We start from the raw sequence: 22,206 nt of genomic DNA on the forward strand, positions 1-22,206 counted from the left end.
AAGGAGACTATTGAAGCCCTGGAGCCAGGAACCCTATTCAATTAGATCAAGGCTGCTCTGTATTTTAATTTACATCTGCACAATTAGTTTGATAATTCTTAATGTCCTTCCCCAATAAAAGCCCAGCAACATTGGTTTTGAAAGTTTCAATTGACTCCCAACCTCAAATGTTTCTTTTTGGGGAGTGGGGGAAGAAAGAGTTCCAGATTTTGACATCCCTTTGTGTGAAGAAGTGCTACCTGACCTCACCCCTCAAAGGCCTGGCTGTCAATTTCAGATTCTGAACCCTCACTCTGGACCACCCTCACCCCCACCAGAGGAAATAGGTGCTCTCTGTGTACCCTAACAATTTCTTTAATCATGTTGAACACCTCAATTCGACCACCACTTCATCTTTTATTTCAAGGGTTTGCAAATCTAGTCAATGCAACCAGTCACCATAATTTAACTTTGTTCTAGTTTTATTTTGGGCTATCTGTAATACACTCCATGAGGTCTATATATCCCTTCAGAAACGCAACAATCAGAACTGAACGCACTTACTCCTGTTCTGACCTAACAGAGGTCGATACTATTGCAGTATAGCTGCCAACCCTTTAGATTCCAGTTGCACTGAAACAAAGAATAAAGTTCCATTATCCATCTATGTACTTGCTTGCTGGATTTTGGGTGGAGATTAGTGAACAATTTATGGCTAGAATACTTGTACTGTAAAGCAGAAAAATGAGTTTATTTGCATTGTCCAATAAACATAAAATTATTATAGAACTGATGCACGTTCTCAGCAGCACACAAGTTACCAGAGCATTCAACAAGTTTGGTGCTGCATTTACCAATGATTACCAAAAGCAAATCAGTCTGAATCACTATAAATTCCAGTCTCTAGAATCAGATGTGGCATCCACTTGACTTCACAGGAATTGGAAACTTGCAAAACCAGTCAATTAACTCCACCGTATGCTATTCCTGTTCCTACTGACTCAACTATGAACTTCTGCCTGACTTTCTAGACCAATTCATCTGTTCCAAACATGTATTTAACTTCACCCACAACCTTTACAAAAAGTTGCCACAATTTGGCTAATAATTCTATTTTTAAAATATATTAGGATTGAAGAAATAGTCAGTACTGATGTCCAAGCTATCTTATTTCTTTTTCTTTGTGAGAAACTAGTGTCAGGATATACAAGTTTCATTGATATTCAAAACTGCATTGATCTTATTGTTCAGCATGTGGACAAATAGTTACTTCTTATTTGAACTAAAGTTATCTGTTTTCTACCATCTTTACATGCTCCATATTCCTTACATTTTACCAATAGGGTCACTAATCAGTTTTATCAAAAGGATTTTACTGCGCAAAAATCAGTGTCAAAGATACTAAAAGTACAATAAACTTAGTTACCTATAATTTAAAGTCCACTTTAATCACCATTTCTGAAGAAGTTATATTCAACCATTTTTCTCTTTATGCAGCTGGTTCAAGATTTGCTGAGCTTTTCCAGCACATTCAGTTTTTATTCTCAAATCTGCTTTACTTCAATACTCACTTGATGTACACTCCCAACAGTTCAAGTCAGATATTTATGAAAAGTTCGAAGTTTAAATACTTGGCCTAAGTACTACTTTGAAGAGTGGTGTAAGTCGAAATTTATTGGCCATTCCAATTAAAATATCAACGTTGTCCCCTAAATGTTCTTTACACTTTACAGGGCTCTTAATGGTTGGCACAATGGTTCAGGGGTTAGACTGCTGCCTCACAGTGCCAGGGACCAAGGTTCAATTCCAGCCTTGGGCGACTGTCTACGTGGAGTTTGCACATTCCCCCCGTGCCTGTGAGAGTTTCCTCTGGGTGTTCTGGTTTGCTTACAGTCTAAAGATGTGCAGATTAGTTGAACTGACCATGTTAAATTGCCTATAGTATTCAGGGGTGTGCAGGTTAGGCGCATCATTCAGGGTAAATGTAGAGTGATAGGGTAGGGAAATTAGTCTGGGTGGGAAACTCTTCAGACGATTGGTGTAGACTTGTTGGGCCAAATAGTCTATTTCCGCACTGTAGGGATTCTATGATTCCAGAACAAAATTTACTCCATAACGATGGTGATATGGTTAGCAGTTTTATTCTGTTCCTAATAGGTATGCATCCATAACGTTAAGAGGTACTTCTAAATAGTGGAGGTCACAGGAAATCTATTATAAGAAAAGCAAATGCCACACTGGTAGAGTATGGTGCTGTCATGTAATGAGTATAAATTTCTATTTGCTTGACTCTTGATTGCATTTGCTCTGTCATAAGTACCTACTGGCAATAGACATGCAAAACCCTGTTCTCCAAGTATTCCAGATGAAAATTTAAGTTCTAAACTAAATCTTCTACAAAAAGCAAACTTGGAAATGTATGTGACCCAGTAAACCTCAGAAATCAAAAAAACCACAGATAATCAGAAATGTGAAATAATATCTGAATGCGAGAAATACTCAGCAGATCAGGAAGCCACTATGGGGGAAAGAAACAGGGCTACCTTTCAGGTTGATTTCTCTGATGGGAACTGTCAAGTTTATTGGCTTGAAACATTAAGTGTTTTTCTCTCTTAACAAATGCAGCCTGAGAGTAATTGATCAACAAATTGGGCAATTTTCATTTGTCAATTTGTCTGTTGTAACCTTTAAGCTTTACAGAAAAAAATAATTTCAGAAATGCCAATTATTTTCCTTAATGTTGCATGAAGTTACTGGGCTGAATACTCATCCCAGTTTCATGACTCATTGGTATCAAGAGTACCTTTATATAGCTTCAAGATTTTGAAGTTCACATTAGCAGTTCCACAATGAGGAACCATTCCAATCATGAAGCGGAACTTACATTGATCTGTGGCTATTTGAAAAACTTGCACAAATAAGTTTGGTCTATGTGCATTTCTGGGTGTGTATCAAAGATTCTATGTACGTTATTTTGAAGAAAGTAAAAACTTCAGTAATAAAAGCCATTGAACCCTTTGAGCTCCTCATTCTGTACAACAATAGTTGATCTTTACCTTCACCTTTACCTTCCCTCCACATTTCCTTAACCCTTGAATCATTTAGCATCCAAACATCTTTTGAAATCAGTCTTGAAAATACTGGACAATTGACTGCCCACAGATCCAAGGTAGAAACATCCATGCACTCGATCGTTTGAACGATGAAACTACTACTCGTCTCAATTCTAAATGACTAATCACTAATTTAATTGTAGACACCATAGTAAAGAAAACATCCTCCACACGTTTGTATTGTCAAACCCCTTAGGAATTATGCATCAATTAAGATCATTCATTCTTCCAAAGTCAAGGGAATGTACACTTGGTCTACTCAATTTTTCTTCATAACACAATTCTCTCATGCAGGAATCAGTTCAGTAACTCGTTGTTGTCCACTAAGGCAGGTTTATCCTTCCTTAGATAACAAGACCAAAGTTGCACCCAGTCATCCAGGTATGGTCACATCAAGATTCCCTCCATTTATACATAAGAAAATGCTCAAAGTCTGAAATGAAAATGGAATATAATGGATATGCCCACCAGGTCTGACTGCTTGAGGAGAGAAAGTGCACTAAAATGTTAACTGTTTCTCTCTCCACAGATGTTCTCAGACACGTTGAGAATTTCCAGTTCTATAAAATAAGGCAAAATATATTTACTCTGGCATTCCAATTTCTTTGTAACAAATGCTAACATTACATTTGTTCCCTTAAAACATTGATGTACCTGAACAAAACTTTTCTGTGAATTATACACAAGATCCTTCTGGTTATCAAATTCCCTCAACTTGCTATTCATCTAGAATTCTGCTTTACCAGTTTTCCTTCCTAAGCGGATAACTTCACATTCTTCCATGTTAGATACCATCTGCCATGTGTTCCCCATTCACTCATCCTGGCTACATGTTTTTACAGATATTAAAAGGATCAGGGAAGATCTACCTGGTGTGTATCAAATATTTTCCCTAAACTAAGATGACTAAACAGATTATCTAGTTAGTAGCACTTTGCTGTTTGTGGGAATTGTACAGCACAAATTGGCTGCCAATCCTGCATTACAACAGTGACTATCCTTCAAAAATTATATTTATTAACTTTAAAGTGCTTTGGGACACTAAGGCTGTGAAAGGTGCTCCAGAATTGCAAGTTTATTCATGATGTAGTCAGTATGTTACCAGCAATAGAAGAAAGCATTAAAGTGATTTGACAAATCATTACAGCAAAGCCTACCCTAAAGGTGAAAGTGAGGACTGCAGATGCTGGAGATTAGAGTCGAGAGTGCGATGCTGGAAAAGCACAGCAGGTCAGGCAGCATCCGAGGGGTAGATGAATCGAAATTTTGGGCAAAAGCCCTTCATCAGGAAATTAGGAAGCCTTTCCTGATGAAGACCTTTTGCCCAAAACGTTGATTCTCCTGCTCCTCAGATGCTGTCTGACCCCTCCTGTGCTTTTCCAGCACCATACTCACAACTCTAAAGTCTACCCTAAAGCCTACATTGATGAAATGCTTACTGTTTTTGAGATCATTCTGACATATTAACCTACAACATATCAGAGATCTATATATTTATTCATTTTAAAGTGATTTACATTGCTCAGGATGATTAGTCCTGACAATTGAGTGATAGACAATTGACCCGAGCTAGCAACAAATGATGGAGGTAAAAATGATGTATTCCTGATGAAGGGTTTTTGCCCGAAACGTCGATTTTACTGCTCCTCAGATGCTGCCTGAACTGCTGTGCTCTTCCAGCACCACTAATCCAGAAGCAACAAATGATGTGTTTATTACCAACATTTATTTCACTCACTAAGTCATGGATTTAATATGGACTACAGTTCTCACTTCGGCATCACTATGGAGTAATTTTTGCCATGTTGCAAATAGGCTTACAAACTTGCGAATCAACTTAACACTCAAGCATACCAAAGTGAATGTTTTTCATTTCTTATGTTTTATGATCGGCATTGTGAGTTCTGAGCTCTGTTTGGCCTATTTTCCCAGAACAAGCAAGTTTGTGTGCAACAGTTCACAATCTCAGTCGGGTAAGGGCAATGTGGCATATATAAATGAAACATTAATTATTGGCTCCTTTCCACAGAATAATTCCAAACTTCCAGTTCCAAAAGCCACACTTTTTAAATAATAGCTAGTAGCGGTGGCTTTCTCCCTCACACCTCCACACAGATGCTGTAAATCGAATTGAAAACAAAATAATGCAGATTCAACCATGAGTCAAGATATAGAAATTTTCAGTTTTATTACTTTTTCTTTTTCCAAAAACACTATATGCAAAATCCAAATTGCAGAAAATGTTACTCCTTATTTACAAATGTACAAAAAATGTCACATAAAATGTAAATTAGATAAAAATATTATGTGGAGTATAATATAGAAATGTAATTTGTTCTGCTTTGAAGTATAGAATACAATGACTAACAGTTATTGCACAAAGACCACAGAATGATATTTAGCGACATGAACTAGAAACCGTTACCTGATCTTTGGCAATACCGTGAACCTGACGTTATTGGTAAAATTCCTTATCCAGTGGCAGGGTTTGTTGCATAGTTTTCCTTTCAGTTTTTGTACCTCTGATAGAAAGTCACCAAGCACCATCACATCATGGCTTATTTTCTTTTGGATTTTTTTTGTTTCAAACAGCATTTATGTACCTGAAATCCCCCTTTGAAAAGGAAAAAAAAATAAAAATCGTGGCACTGAAAGTGAGATCCTCTCCCGAGTTTGTGGCGGCTGCAATGTCACTTGGAACGGCAGGGAACTGGTTTCCATTCTAATTTTCAAAACTCCGATCTTTTCTGTGGGTGTTTGATCGCAGACCGCACCCGGTTTATTAAGAGGGCGAGACTTTTAATCCAGCGAAGAGATTTCACTTTCAGAGTGTCATTCACTGATAGACATGCTGGGGTTTCGCCAGTGTCCTCCATATGACCCCGGGCACTTGTATATAAGGCAGTAAATCTTTCTATTTACAGGCTGAAGACTTGGAGCAGTTTCTCATTGAGTTACAGGTGTCTCTTCATGTGCAGAGCCAAGTGATCAGATCTGGAAAATGCTCGGTCACATTTGTGACACTGGAAGGGACGATGTCCCGTGTGCTTTCTGTAGTGTCGAGTCAACTCGTCGGAGCGAGCAAATTTCCAACCACAACCTTCCCAGTCGCAGTGATAGGGCTTCTCACCTGTAAACAGACAAGCAAGCCCCATCGGGTCAGAAACTGTCCAGCTGGAGCGAGAAGGTGTAGAGAGAGTGGGGTGAGGGGAGAGGGAGGGAGGCAGACACACCGACACCATAACGCAATGGAGGCTACAGTTTCTTCGGCTACCTCAGAGATATTTCCAATAGACAGCTCGCATCGACACCTAAAGAATTGTCCAACATTTACAAGCTCATGCAAACCGAAAGAGCTGCGGATGCTATAAGTCAGAAACAAAAAGAGAAATTGGAGGAAAAGATCAGCAGGCCTGGCAGCATCTGTGGTGAGAATTCAGAGTTAACGTTTCGGGTCCAGTGAAACTTCTCAGAACTGGAGTCCAACCGTCTGTTGGGCAGTCCTGAAGGCGGCTCACTGGACCCGAAATTGATTTCTCTCCACAGATGCTGCCAGGCCTGCTGAGATTTCCCACCTATTTCTATTTTAATTTTCAAGTCCATCTCGTGCATCAGGAATGCAAGTACAAGAATGGCTTTGGAACTTAAGTTCATAAGACATAACAACAGGTTCAGGCCAATTCACCTCTGGAGCCTGTTTCACAATTTAATAAGATAGAATGTCTATAGTGTGGAAACAGTCCATTCAGCCCAATGAGTGGACACCTACCCTTTGAAGAGTAACCCACCCAGACCCATTCTCCTACCCTATATTTACCCTGATTAATGGACCTAACACTATGGACAGTTTAGCATGGCCAATTCACCTGACGTACACATCTTTAGATTGTGGGAGGAAACCGGACTGCGCAAACTCCACACAGTCACCTAAGGTGGGAATGGAACCCGGATCTCTGGCGCTGTGAGGCAGCAGTGCTAACCACTGAACCACCGTGCTCAATACCTACAGTGTGGAATCAGTCCATTCGGCCCAACAACCTACCCTCTGAAGAGCATCCCACCCAGACCCATCCCATTACCCTATCCCTGTAACCATGCAATTCCCATGGCTACTGCACCTAACCTACTCATCCCTGAACACTATGGGTACTGTATCATGGCCAATCCAACTAGCACATGGTTAGACTGTGGGAGGAAACCGGAGCACCCAGTGGAAACCCACACAGACATGGGGAGAACGTGCAGACTTCACATCTTGAGCGATCTGTGATCTTAACTATACAATCTTGCCTACACCTGCCTATGAAGCCCTCGACTCCATTGTCTGCCTAACCCAGCTTGGTATGTATTTGGTGACCGAGCCTCTACTTACCCGGGGGATGAGAATTGATGTTCTTCTGAGAGCAGAAATTCCTCTTTATCTCGCAGTGGGAAATCCTTTATTTGCAAACTCTCGCTCTAGTTCCATGTTAAACGTTTCGGGTCCGGTGACCCTTCCTCAGAAAGATCACCAGACCCAAAAAGTTAATTTCGATTTTTCTGCACAAATGCTGCCAGACCTGCTGAGCTTTTAAAGAAACGTTTGGTTTCTGATTTACAGCATCCACAGTTCTTTCGGGTTTTGTTTAACTCTAGTTCCAAATCTGTCCCCCATTAGAGAAACATTTCCTCAGTATTCCATTTGTCAACACGATTCAACAGATCATCTCTAATTATTCTAAAGACCAATACAATCATGGGTCTCAACTCTCCTGATAGGTCAATCCCTTCGGTCCAGGAATCAGCCTGTTTTTAAAGTAGATCTACTTCCCCGCCTTAAGTAAGAGAACTAAACCACACAGTGGCGGAGGGGTGGTCTCACCAATGCAGGGCAAGATATTTAAATTGGGGATGAAATCTCACATAGATCACCCCCCGCGAATATTGAGCACCTCATTACTTAAGGCGAAGTCAAATTTTCTGCACAGAAGATGCGGGCTGGGAGACGTTTGTTTCCTTTTAAAAAGTGGACGTTTTGGGGTTAACAGGCAGTCTCCGACTGAGAAGGAAAACTGGGCCACTCACTAACCGCCTGCAATGGGAAATAGTGGACTTTTTTCCCCCCAGGGACAGATTCATTAGTAACATAAACAGAAGAGAAATTAAAGTTAACGTTTCTGGATCTGGTGACCCTTCCTCAGAACTCTTTAGCATCAGAAACATTGAGCAGGGCACAAAGGGCACGCAACCAAGTGCAGGGGTTTGTTTATGCGGTACACCCCTAACATACCGGAGGCAGAACAATCCACGTTTTAACTCCACTGCTGAAACCGAAAGGCGCTTCCAAAATGCAATGAAACATTGGCAATTTCAACTGCATTTCACATGGGGCAGGGATTTCCAGATGACAAAGGAGGGGATGGGGGTGTTGCAAGCTACATTTGCAAATATAGGCGACATCCTAATCTAGACCCCTTGACAATCTTATCTCATAACAGGATTTTGTTGAGACTACAGTACAACACAGCAAACAAGTGAGGAAGGAGGTGGATACCTGTGTGTGTCCGAAGGTGTGCCTTGAGGTGCGAGCTCTTGGTGTAAGTTTTCCCACAGCCCGCATAGTCACACGTGTGAGTCGCTACCCGTTTCCTGGGCCATGACCGGCGACCTCTCCTTGGCTTGTCTTCCTGGGTGAACCCGGAGGGCAGCAGCTCTAATAAAGGTGAACAGGGGGTGGAGTCAGCAACGCTCCTTGAACCGAGTGGTGAAAGTTTAATGGATCTTCAAAAATAAGATAAGACTGACCTTGGTACTGGACAGCTGGCTGGTCCTGGAAGTGGGGGAAGCTGCCTGGAGGAGGATAGCCCTGTTGGATAGGGAGGCCTGGCGCTCTTTGGTGAGTCAGCATCTGAGATGAGGAGCGGCACTGCCGGCCCAGCATGTCCTCTGAAGCCAGCGGCGAGTTCACCCTGCCGGGGTAGGTGTGCTGGCCTGCCCTGCCTCTGCACGCCGCACGGTGGCCGCTCCCTGGCACCTGGACACCGCTCGCCCGCCCGTCCAGTGTTCTTGCCGAGCAGGATGTGGTGCTCCCTCCCGGCGCTTCCTGCTTGATCTTCCGGCAGCCCTGCGGAAGGTGGCTCTGCGGATGTGTCAAAGGCGCGTCCATCGCCGGACCGTGCTTGTTGCCCCTGGCCTGCTGGCTGTAATCGCCCGTCTCTGTCGCTGTCCTTACTACAAACCTACCCTGCAGGCTGCTGAGATGGCAGTAACCGGGATCCAAATCAGGCCTCAACAATTCAGCCACAAAACTGCCGCCGGTCGGTGGGCCCTCGCCAATATCTGTGATGTTGTAGCTGGCCGTAGGCTCTCTCTGGTACAGGTCTGCGCCACTCTCTGGCGTGTTGGGAATGGGACAGTTAAAGTTATTGGCCGTACTGATGGTCGTTTCCGAGTTCATGGTATTGGACAAGATAAAATCTAAGTCTAAGAGTTCGCTCAGCTCCTCGTCCTCCCGCCTAAATCCCATATTCTGACCTTCCTGTTCAGCGGATCTTCTAAAATTTGTCATTTCTTCTCTCCATCTCTGCAAAAAAGTCAGTTTTAGTCTCATTGGCCGGTTCTATGCTCAAATAGAAGTTTGCATGCAACCAGTTGTTAAAATCAAACAGAGAACATTAGCGAATCGTCAAGCGAAATGTTCACAGCAATTAAAAAAAGTTATTACATCACTTTATAACACAAATACTCGGGAGTGCAACATAGTTCTATGCATAGTTAAACTACAATAATACATTTTCTTCCATAATACTCAAATTTTGTAAGCAATTATTTATACACGAAGTGGAAAGAACTGAAATCCTATCACATTATTCCACTAAAGTTTGATTGAAAATTAAAAGTGAGTGAAATATGGGACTGGAATAAGGTAACTCTGAGCCAAGAGGATTTTTTTTAAGCTCTCGGTACTTACATTGCACGCGGTGTGTTGCCCTAGGGGTCTGTCCACGCCTTTCTCGTTCGAGCTGGTGGTGAACGTGTTGATGGAAGGGAGGACAGTCCCGGTTAAAGCCATGTCAAACTCACTTTGCGGTCGCCTGCAGATAACCAAGCACAACAATCAGATTAGCTGGATTCTTCCCACTCGTCAGATTTCCTTATTGCATCCCGGCATCAGAGCGTCTTCTCAAATACAGCGCCGGGACACTTTTTTTTCCAAATTCCTAGTGAGAAACCTACCTCATTAATAATGAGTTGACGAATTACAAAACCTGCGTACAGGAAGCACCTGCACTGAGGACGGCCGGAGCATGAAGTGCGATGGATTACTCCTGGAACCGGCTGGCCCTATATATAGCCCGAGAGTATATCGGGAGAGGCAGTTAGCTGGGGACTGGACTGGCAGTGAGGAGTTTTTGTTTGGTTTTTGCAGGGAGAAAGTCTGTACATTCGCTCCAGGGGACGGCGGCACTGCTGATGGTATTGTTGCTGGTGTTTCGGCTGCTCTTTCTGTTATTGTTGCTGTTTCTGGAGCTGCTCTTGCAGCTGCTCCGCACGCTGCAATCCCCGGAGCATGGAGCGAGGGAGCAGACTGACTGTCAGGGCCAGCCTGCACCGCCCTGCCTTATGAAATCTCCAAGGGCCCGCCCTGGCCGCCGTTGTCATGGCAGCGCAGCAACAAAAATAACCAAGTTTCAAAGTAGCGGGGCGGGTGGAGGGCGCGGATTGGGCGGGGGAACCCTTTGACGTCACAATAAACACGCGTCACTGTGACGCGGTGCCGGAAGCGAAGCCTGTAACTATTTGGGAGCAAAACAGTGGCAACCAGCGGCGATTGGCCATTGTGTGGTGTGTGTGTGTGTGTGTATATTGACCCTGCATGATTGCCACCGTCTTTAATAGTAGCAACAATCTTGTTTGGGATAAATAAAAGAAGTTTTCTCGTCACTTAAAAGTCATCCAAAGCGCTGACTTCTGTCACTCTGCTAGAATTCTGCAGTCATTGTTTTTACCTAGAATAAAACTTGCGCCCGTTTACATTTCTCTTTACGAGTTGTCACCTCTGGGAAATACAATAAAGTCCAGCTCCACTCTGACCTGGACTGCACAGCAACGGGTCCACGGTCCCATGCAACGGCTGAATTTCCAAACGTCTGCAAGCCAAACAATCGTGGTATTTGTACCTTCCCGAAAGTTTAAAAGCAAGGACTATTTGGCAAACTAAAACTGAAATCGCAACTACACTCATTGAATGTTGCACTGTCCACATCTGGTCATAGTTTACTTATGTTAGTAATCATGCTTTTTAATACGCAATTCGAGATCATAGTGCTATATTACAACGTACAGAACAATGGAGGGAAAGCAAGATGGAATGAGATTGTTTGGACAGCTCTGTCAAAGAGCAGGCGCAGGCATGATGGGTCCAATGGCCTCCTTTTGATTTTATGATTTTATGAATGCCCCTATCCTCATTCATTCAAGAGGATGCAAGGTTAAGCATCAGTTGAAAGGAGTGGGAGGGTGTAACTGCTTCCAAAGACAGGGACCTCCCACTTTCGCTTTTTAGGTTTCCGAGATCAATGGCGATTGTCAACAATCCAAAACCTCTCCGTTTATGGATTATGTTTTTAAATCGTATTGACATAAAGTACATTACAATTAAATGTTGGATTGGTAATTGTTTACATTTACGGCAATATTTTCATCACGACCGTTCCAAGTGGTAACTTCCTTGTCGTCGATTCCAAGCAATGTTATCCAGTGCAAAGCGACAGGACAGGGATCCGCTGCAAAAAGTGGATTCCAGGTGCGTGACTCACCTCCGCCAGTTTCTCTCATTCTGATTTGAGCTCTTGGCCTGTATAATGCGCCCTGTTCATTACAATGGTCAACTTTGTTTCTTTTTTCATCCAAAATTCGTATACTAATGCAGGCGCCAGCGTTGCTCCATAGACGGAGAACCGATTATCAGTAGGCATTACAAAACAATTTTTGTCCAAATCAGAAAATATACCTAACATTCTTCTACTTGAAGCGAACTATCCTGAATGCAATATACAGCATTATAAGTAACCTTGCTGCTTCCAAACCTACTCTGGCAGCATTTTTTAGTCCCAAAGTGCTTTCCACAAATAGAGTGCAGCTTTTTCCATTTTTAACAATCAATTTTTCGACTTTCATTTTTACTTTGATGTAAATGTAACGTCAATGTTATTCTTCTCTACACATATTCGGTACTTTGCACCTTTTCTCCCCCGAGCCTCCTGTGTTTGATGCAGGGTAGAAGTGGAATAGTGGTTATTTGTGTTCTCGCTGTTGCCTTGGACATCCGCTCCAACGTTTACAAGTAACAGCTGTGTGAATTCCAGTTCCAGATCTACCTCAGCCTGTTTAAGCATCTGGCATAGTAGGCACAATATTGGCACTGCCTTGTTAGTACTTCATTCACTGTCCACATTTCAAAATCTGTCCAGCCAAAATGTTACTTCACTTTTTTAATAAAATTGTGTGTGCGGATTTAGATAAGTAGGTTCTCTGCCAGTTAGAACTTTGGCCACTGTTTGAACTACATTTTATAAATTCTGAAACAGCATCCAGTAGAGAGAAAAATAAACACTGGAATTTTAGAGCAAACAGGTAATCTCTAAAGAAATAAAACAAAGTTGGATGCGCGAAAACAAAAACAGAAATTGCTGGAAATATTTTGTAGGTCTGGCAGCATTTGTGGAGAGTAACAGTCAAAGTTTCAAGACCAGTGACCCTCCTTCAGAACACGAAATAACTTTAGAGTTTCTAAAGAATCTCTTCTCATCCTGTCCTTGAAATGAAAATTTACTTAATTTCCTCTCTTACAGGTCCGGGTAGTTTAAGTCAGAGAAAGATAGAAATAGAGCTGTTTCTTTTGGTGATGGAGGAGAAAGTACGGATGCTGGAGATCTGAGTTGAGAGTGTGGTGCTGGAAAAGCACAGCGGGTCAGGCAGCATCCGATGTTTTGGCCAGATTCCTGATGAAGGACTTATGCCCGAAATATTGATGCTCCTGCTCCTTGGGTGCTGCCTGACCTGCTGTGATTTTCCAGCACCACACTCTTGACTCTTTCTTTCATGATGCCAATGCGAATTTCTTTAAAAGATCCATTGATTTTAAAAGTAAGCAAGTCACTAATTATTGATAGATATTACTTATGTCCTGTTGAGAGTAAGACAATCTAAACATTGCAATTATTTACACTTGTAAGTAACAAGCAGGGATATACAGAAATCCAGATAGAGTAAAACAGATCGATATGGAAACATACATCCAAGAGCCAATCATAAATTTTGCTGTTAGCAGAGATCCTTTAAATTGTCATGTTAGCATTGACAGTTAAAAAAAAACAGCTAGAAGCCAACAGTGAGCCAATCTCCATAATTGCATCCACCATCATTTTCTGCCAAGCCTCGGGTTCCCTAGTGCAGTTAGGCCATATCAAAGAAACTTATGCTTCTAAGAACTATGGTCCCAAAGCAGTGAGACTACCAAACACCAGGTCCTCTACCTTAGTTTTGTTAAAGCCTAGTAGCAATCTTATCAACCTTCCACCTAATATTCAAAGCTCCATGACATCCCCAGTGCTATCAAGGTGCAACAACCTATGCAGCTGGCCTTAACATTATTCACTAGTATTGGTAAATATCAGAGATCTAACTACAGGTGGTGTATATTATACACCAGATTACGGTATTTTAGATTTTAAAGAACATGGTATATAAAAAAAGGCAACTTTGTTAGTTTTGACTGAAAAATGGACTTCTGTGGAATTCAATACAAGCCAATAGTAACATTTTAAAAATACTCTTTATTCATGTTTGGGTTTGTGATATTCAGTTGCTAAACATCAATGGTCTAGTGCCACCTCCCTCACATGTGGATGGGTTATGCTTGAACAGATCTGAGTTGGAGTTCCTTGTGGGGCTTTTTGTGAGTGCTAATGGGAAGGCTTTAAACTAACACCTCTTGGCAGAGGTTTTGAAACCAAGAGAGCTTGGTAGAAGAGAATATGAGACTTCACAAAATACTGGGAGAAACAGCTGGCACTAACATAGAAAATAGCAAATTGATAAGTAAAGGCAGAGTAAAGAAGACAGAAATGAAGTCCAAAACAAATTTTAAAAAAATCACACACCAGGTTTTAGGTTGACAATCACCTAATGAAGCAGCACGCTCGGAAAGCTAGTGCTTCCAAATAAACCTGTTGGACTTTAACCTGTTGTTCAGTGATTTTTAACTTTGTCCACCCCAGTCCAACACCAGCACCTCCAAGTCATGGCAAAACAAATTTAAGATGCATGTATATAAATGCATGGAGTGTAGTTCCAAAAACAGTTGCAGACACAGATTGCCATTTAGAAATATGATGTTCTGCTGATAAAGACGTGGCTCAAGGAAGGACATTAAATATTAAAGTCATGGGTATTAAATATTAAAATAATGTTAAATCTGAGAATTAGCTGTTCAGGAAAGAGAAAAAGGAGAGAAGGAAGTGTAGCAGTCCTGGTTAGTAGCATTATATCATAAGGTTCAGGATGGTGGTAGAGAAAATAAAATACAATAATCCTGAGTAAGAAGTATCAGTTGACAGAGAATTGACATCAATGTGGCAAGAACAGAGCTGTGTAGGATCGATTGGATTAAGAGATTGGCAGGAAAAACAGTAATTGTACAATGGGCTACCTTCAAAGAATAGATGGCTCAAGCATAGTCAAGGAATATTTCCTCAAATGGGAAAAGTAAGACAAACAAATCCAGAGTTCCGAGGATGACAAAGGAGATAGAAATTAACATTAAAAAGAAAATGTGTGTTTACAACAGGATTAAAGCAAATAAACACAATACAATCGAGAACCAACAAGAACATTGAAGATTTAGAGAGGAGATGAAAATGCAAATAAGAAAAAAAAAGGAATTATGAGAAAAAGCTATCAATCAGCTACGATAAAGGGACTCCAAAAATGTTCTTTATGCTTATAACTTGTAAAAGAGTAGTGAAAGGAGGAGTAGGGCAGATTAGAGACAAATAAGGGGATTTACACATGGAGAAAGGGGGCATGGCATCAGTCTGTACAAAAGAGGGGGCTGCTGCCAATGTTATGGTGGAAGAGGAGGTATCATTGGAAGGCTCCAAAATTAATAAGGAAGATGGTTTTGACAGAATGTTGGTACTTAAAGATATCAAGGTACTGAGAATAGCTGAGACACATCCAAGAATTTTGAAGGAAGTGAGGGTAGAAAGTGAAGGACTGACCATAACTTTTTAGACTTCCCTGGACTTAAAAGAAGTGCCAAATATTATAGATTTCTTCAAAAAGGTTGAAAGGATAATCCCAGCAAGTATAGACCAGTCAGTTTAATTTCATTGGGATAAAATTAGTAGTCCCATGGAAAAGTGTGGATTGATTAGGAAGAGGTGGCATGGATTTCCAGTGGGGAAATCACATTTCACTAACTTGCTGGGGCTTTTTCAATACGTAACAGAAAGGCTTGTTGAGGGTAATGCTGTTGATGCAGTATTCATGGATTTCCAGAAGGCATCTGATATAGTGCCACACAACAGCGAAAGATAAAGGTCATTGCATAGAAGGGACAATAGCAATGTGTATATAAAATTAGCTAACTGATAGGAAACAGAGAATAATGGTCAATTAATATTTTTTGGGCTGCAGGAATGTTTGTGGTGGACTTTGAGGGCTTGGCATTGGGACACGCTTTGTCTGATACTTATTAATGATCTGGATCTTAATGTGCAGTGAATATGTAGATGACATGAAACTTGGAAGAATTCTAAACAGTGAGAAAATAGTGTGGAACTCCAAAAAGGTATTGACAAGTTGGTGGAGCACACAGACAGAATTTCAATGCGAAGAAGGGTAAGGTGGTGCACTTTGGTAGGAAGAGCATTGAAAAATAATACCAAATTGCGGGTACAATTCTAAAGGGGTCAGGAGCAGACTGGTCTGTCTATATGGGTACAAATCATTGAAGACGGCACTTCATATGGATAGAGCAGTTAATAAAGCAGACAGCTTTCTCAGTTCTATTAACAGAGTCATAAAGTATAAAAGCAAGGAGGTGATGTTGAACTTGTACAAGGTACTAGTTAGGCCTCAGCTGGAATATTATGTACAGCTTAGTGCATCACATTATAGGAAATATATGAAGGCATTTGAGAGAGTGCAGAAGCAATTGACAAGTATAGTTCTAGGAATGAGAAACTTTAGTTATGAGGATAGATTGAAGGAGTTGGGATTGTTCTCCAAGAGAAGAAGGCAGAGAGAAGATTTGATAAGTGTTTTCAAAATCATGAGTGGGCTAGATAAAATAGACAGGGAGAAGCTGTTCTCACTCATAAAAAGAACAAGAATGAGAGGACATAGATTTAAAATGATGTGCAAAAGCAGCAAGTGTAATGTGAAAGAAATTGTTTTCACACAGCGAGTAATTAGGGTGTGGAGTATGCTGCCTGGAAATGGTGGAGTGGGTTCAATTGAAGCATTCAAGAGGGCATTGGATGATTATTTGGATTGAAATAATGTGCAAGAGTGTGGGGAAAAGCAGGAGATTGGCACTTGGCAATGATGCCATTTGAAAAACTGGTGCAGGCATGGTGGATGAAATTTCTGCAACATAACAATTCTGTGATTCTTGAACATAATCACTCACTATTAGAAAATTATTTATTTTTGAATTCAACATGAGCATGATCATAAAAGGTTGCTAGTGTTGTATATTATTAATCAAGTGTATTTAGGAGCAATATAAAAACAGGGACTATGTGCATTTCTTTGGATATTTAGGTGTGAAGTTTTCAATGATTTTGGCAGCCTCTAGTTCCATTGCCAAAATGCTCCTTCTGTTAATTTCCTTTATTAAATAATTGAGATTAAAATGTTTCCAACCAAGCAGTTCTAATATGTGCAAAAGAATTGCTCAGAAATCAAAACTGACCCTGAAGAAAGATGGGCTCACATAATTTGCACGCTCTTGGTCCTGAGCAAATGTAAAGGAATGCCTTGATTACTCTGGTGCTAGGAATGCACTCGTATGTGAAATTTCTTTGCGGCAGATAAACTAATATGATGACTGGCATTTATATCGCAGCCTTCTACAATACCAGGACATCCAAAAATGTTTGACAGTCAACACTTTTTGAGTGTTTTCACTGGTATTGTAGGGAAACATGATTTGTTTCACAGCCCTAAATGATTTATCTCATGTCCTTAGACTGTCATACTTGGTTCTATCAATTAAAATAGGTGGTAAAAAATAAGTTTAATTCTAATAGTTGTTTTGCATTAAATTCTAAGTACTACAAACTAAAAAGCTATTATAGTAGCCAACCATACAATCCAGACTCCTTATTACAGTTGGGATACACGGATTCTGTTTAGTTATGTGCAATAAGTTATTAAAGTATTATCATTAGTTCATTATTAGAACCTTAGTGGCAGTTAGTTTATTTCAAATATTATCTAAAAGATATTGAACTTTGTACTCAACATCAAAATAACGATATGGTCAACAAGAAGGAACTGCTTTACTTACCACTTTTTTGTATTAAAAGATAATTGTAAATTTATTTTAATTAATAACTAATAATGGTATTTTCTAAAGAGAATCCAACAGGAGATTTTGAATGATATGTTTCTTTCATTGCTCAGGCTTACTTTAGACATTTAAATGCCAAAACTCTGACAGAGTATTCACTACAACTAATACCAAAGTATCTGATAATGCTGAATTCCAAAGATGTGCAGGTCAGGTGAATTGGCTATGCTAAATTGTCCATAGTTGTTACATGCATTAGTCACGGGGTGGGAGGGTGGGTTACGCTTTGGAGGGTTGGTGTGGACTTGAAGGTCTAATCGAAGGTAGAGGAAAAAGAAAATTACATCAAAAGTAACTAACTAATAGCAGAAGATCTTAATGAGCTGTGTAAATGAAAGTATGTAGTATTATTATTTAGGGGGTACAATGTAACATTAAGAACAACTCCACTGACCTGGAATCAATCTCATCCCTTTGGCGTACCCTCATCTCTGGTCTCCAATTAGTCACTTGCCAATTACCATGGTCCAACATGGATCACTATGTTGGATCTCAGATCCAGGCAGAGGGTAGCTCCTGGATGAGTGTGCTGGGTGGTAAGGATTCATTCATCTCTTTCTGGAGCATCACATTTATTGTAATGGAGAACAACAACTTGCATTTGCATAGCATCATTAATATATTTAAATGTCTCAAATACTGTTCAGGAGCATTAGCAACCAAAACTTGACACAGAGTCACTTAAGGTGATACTAAAATAGATGACCAAAAGACTTGGTCAAAAATTTACATTTGAAGAAGGTAAGAGAAATAGAAAGGTGTGGGGTCTTAAGGAGAGCATTCCACAGCAGAGCCACCAATGGCAGAGTGATTACAATCAGTATTGAACAAGAGGTCAGATTTATAGGAGTGCGGATACTTTGGAGGATGTGAACCAGCATGGAATTAAGTAATATGAAGGGGCAAGACCATGAGGGATTTGAGGGATGAGAATTTTAAGATTGAGGCATTGCTCAACTGAGACCCAATATACACTAATATGTGAAGGGGACTTGGACTGTTGGAGGAAATGCAAGACCATACAAAGTAGATTATAGGAGCAGGGAAGTCTTATTACAACCTTATTCCAGGGCATAGTAGGTTATGGATGATGTACTGATAAATGAGATTAGTATATTCTGTTGATCATTGGTCAGCATATACATAGTGGGCCAAATGGCCTGTTTCTGTGGTGTATGACCCAATAACAGTTTCCAGCTTCTTCCTCTCATGCAGCAATAAATTCAAACTTAAATCAATTGAAATCAAACAGAAAATCAGACTCACTGAGGTGAGGGGCATTTTTTCCTTCATAGCATATCAATCACTGGAGGAGAAGAATTTCTGCCCTGTCATGCCTAGTAAGAGGGAAGAGGTACATAGGGAAGTGTTACCCTCCTCTCAACCATATAGTGAACCAGATAAACATAATCTATTGCAATGTTTCTGATAGTGTTGAAGTCGACATGGAAAAATACAATATGAAAAGGTGGCCATGTTAATGTTTGACAATTATATACTCATTGCTCATTCCGCTGATATTTCAACAAACACAAACACCTGTTGAGTGATTCCACTTAATGCTGCTGCTTGTTAACAGGATCATTTCAGCCCTGGTTCCAACTAAAAGAACAAAAAAAAAATGTTGTTTGGGTCAGTTGTTTTCTTCTGTGGTGAAACATCAGGTAAAAATGAGATATCTTCCAGATTGGACAGTGAATATATTCAGCAATATTAGTATGAAACGGTCACATTTCATAAACATTTTAATGCTGTAAGAACATGGTTAACATATGAACTTGCATGTGGATATATACAAGCAGACAGACATAATCACATGAGGGAGAACTAGGTAAGTGCATCAGTCAGAAAGGAGTAGAGGGATATGTTGATAGGGTGAGAATACAGGAATGAAATGAGGCACGTAGCATAAACACCAGCCCAAACCCTTTGGGCCGAACGGCCTGTCTGTGTACTTTGATTATCTTATAATTGCTGTGCAATATACAGACACACAGTCAGAGACATAGAAATACCCATCAAAACATTAAACAGGTGTACACATCTTCTTACACAGCCAATCCAGACATCCAGCAGTTATTTGGGCACACAAGTCTTAAATGTGCAAGACAACTTTCGAATGTGGTTTTTGTGCTCCGAAGGCAGTTTCGAAAATATGTATTGAACCACTCGTCATTTCGTCAACTCGATTATCTTGCACGAATACAGACTGAAGCTATAAATCTGAACTGTGCCATTCTCATCTTTTAAAACCTGTATTTCACTTTCAGCTTATATCTGTTAACAGATAACAAATAAAACTAACACTCTAAAACTAAGTCCTAATGCCATCTACAATACACCCAAGGTAAATGAGCAGTCGGATTAGAAGCACTGCTGGCTCGGACGCGCTTTCTTTCTGGGAACATTCTGTTTTAAAATATCCTTTTCCGGGACGTTACTTCAACGTTTTCTCCATACGACTGTTACTGGCATTTAGTTTCATATGCGAGTCTGGGATGGTTCTTGCGGACTAAACCAGAAAACCATACCATACAAAGACTCGAAAATCTAATTGTAAACCGTTAAATTTACTCCATTAGATCGTACGGCAACACAACTTTAATGACACACGTTCTCAAAGACACACAAGGGCAGACAAACACTGACACACGCGTTGGTTTTCGGCTAAAGCTGTCTCATTTCTGCAAGACTGACCACTCTCTCTCCCTCCTCTGTCCCTCCTCTCTCTGGTCTGGGATTCCGCTGCACCAATCCTTAAATATCGCAGTTATTTTTAACTTACTACGTAATTCTCAGTGCCGACATCCCACAACACAACTTTGTTTCCTCCAGCCGAGAGGGGAAATGGAAACCCAGCTTGTCTTCCTGATCACATGGCGTTGAAGTCAGCGAAGAGAGAGAGAGAGAAATACACAACCTCTTTTAAGAACTTTTGTCCATTATAAAACCCCCTGAACCACGGCGTCTGGCGCTGGCTTACGTTTCAGGGACCCAGGCCAACCTAAACAGAGAAGATAAATACAGAACTCCCGGTCTGATTGGTAGCAGTCGCATGTTGCGGAAATGATTCGTTCCCGACAGAGTCATCTGACGGCATGGGCTGATGTAACGGCCTGATCCAGGATTAGAAACCCATAAAAGCCCCCCGAAAGTTGGGAGGCCGGAGCTTGACACCGGGCTTCAGGTGTGGTGAGAGGCTGTGGATTTAATCTCTGTTCCTTCGCGTTTGAATTTGGATCTCAGCCACTACTCCGTGTCCCTCCCTCCGCAACTCCGACCCAGCGGGTTTCTTGTTAAACGAGTGAAAGAATGGTGGGGAATTTTAAACTGTTTTAATGCAACCTCTTAGCCAAGGTGCGACAGCGTTCAATCTCAGGCAGCGAAACCAAAAAGCAGCAAGTGTTCTCTGTGAAATTCAAGGGGGAAAAAAAACCCCACGGGTTTGAAGAATCATCTCTCACGGTGATATTTTTAAAACAAAACAATAAGTTTTAATTGAATACACGCACAGTAACAACCCTCCACAATAACCGGCTAATTGCATTTCACAACGTCCTATAAACTATGTGACGCCAGCCTACGCTGTTGAATTTCCCAGTGCAGAATTTAATCCTTTCCCCACAAATATTGCCTCATCTCGGAGGCCGACCAATTTCGAAGACGGGGAGTTGGCCATTCCCTTGACTTTTCTTCCTGTTGGACATGTTCATCCCCGCTCTCCAACCACTTTCTGTTGCTCGTGTGTGATATTGGATCGCACTGAATTGATAGCCATCTTGCTGTGGACATTGCATAGTCTGGACAGTCCCAGGATCATCCTCTCAAAATGTTCGCAATACAGACACTCAGTCATGTAAGAGATAGCAAAGATTACATCAAGAGAAATGGCTTGAGTTTAGAAGATTAAGGGGAGATCTAATAGAAACTTACAAGATAATACATGGCTTGGAGAGGGTGGACGCTAGGAAATTGTTTCCGTTAGGCGAGGAGACTAGGACCCGTGGACACAGCCTTAGAATTAGAGGGGGTAAATTCAGAACAGAAATGCGGAGACATTTCTTCAGCCAGAGAGTGGTGGGCCTGTGGAATTCATTGCCACACAGTGCAGTGGAGGCTGGGACGCTAAATGTCTTCAAGGCAGAGATTGATAAATTCTTGATGTCACAAGGAATTAAGGGCTACGGGGAGAATGCGGGTAAGTGGAGTTGAAATGCCCATCACCCATGATTGAATGGCGGAGTGGACTTGATGGGCCGAATGGCCTTACTTCCGCTCCTATGTCTTATGGGAGAAGGAAAATAAATCTTTATAGGCCACGTGTGAGTAGGATTTAGAAAGTGCTGCCCCATCGGCCATTGGATAGAGATTCTACAGTAATCATTAAAAGGGAATTAAATAAGATTTTAAAAAGAATGAAATACAGGGATATAGGGCGACAGGCCGAGAGTTGGGCAGCTTATTCGCAGACTTGAATGAATAACCGAAAAA

The 22,206-nt window shown here is 41.0% G+C and overlaps 1 protein-coding gene across 2 annotated transcripts; it reads right to left on the reverse strand.

Annotated features, from left to right (window-relative positions):
• Positions 1-5,258: 5,258 nt before the first annotated feature.
• On the reverse strand, positions 5,259-21,354 carry LOC122563456 (Krueppel-like factor 4). Of its 2 annotated transcripts, none has more exons than XM_043717214.1 (5): positions 20,501-21,354; positions 10,042-10,165; positions 8,877-9,654; positions 8,626-8,784; positions 5,259-6,222 (listed from the first exon to the last, which is right to left on the reverse strand). In XM_043717214.1, the coding sequence occupies exons 2-5, from the start codon at positions 10,141-10,143 to the stop codon at positions 6,047-6,049; spliced, it is 1,215 nt and encodes a 404-aa protein (XP_043573149.1). In that variant the 5' UTR covers positions 10,144-10,165; positions 20,501-21,354; the 3' UTR covers positions 5,259-6,046. The 2 variants fall into 2 exon arrangements, with proteins under 2 accessions (XP_043573149.1, XP_043573141.1); XM_043717206.1 differs by lacking the exon at positions 20,501-21,354 and adding an exon at positions 10,308-10,960.
• Positions 21,355-22,206: the final 852 nt, after the last annotated feature.

The sequence above is a fragment of the Chiloscyllium plagiosum genome, chromosome 2, assembly GCF_004010195.1.
Source record: "Chiloscyllium plagiosum isolate BGI_BamShark_2017 chromosome 2, ASM401019v2, whole genome shotgun sequence".
NCBI lineage: Eukaryota > Metazoa > Chordata > Chondrichthyes > Orectolobiformes > Hemiscylliidae > Chiloscyllium > Chiloscyllium plagiosum.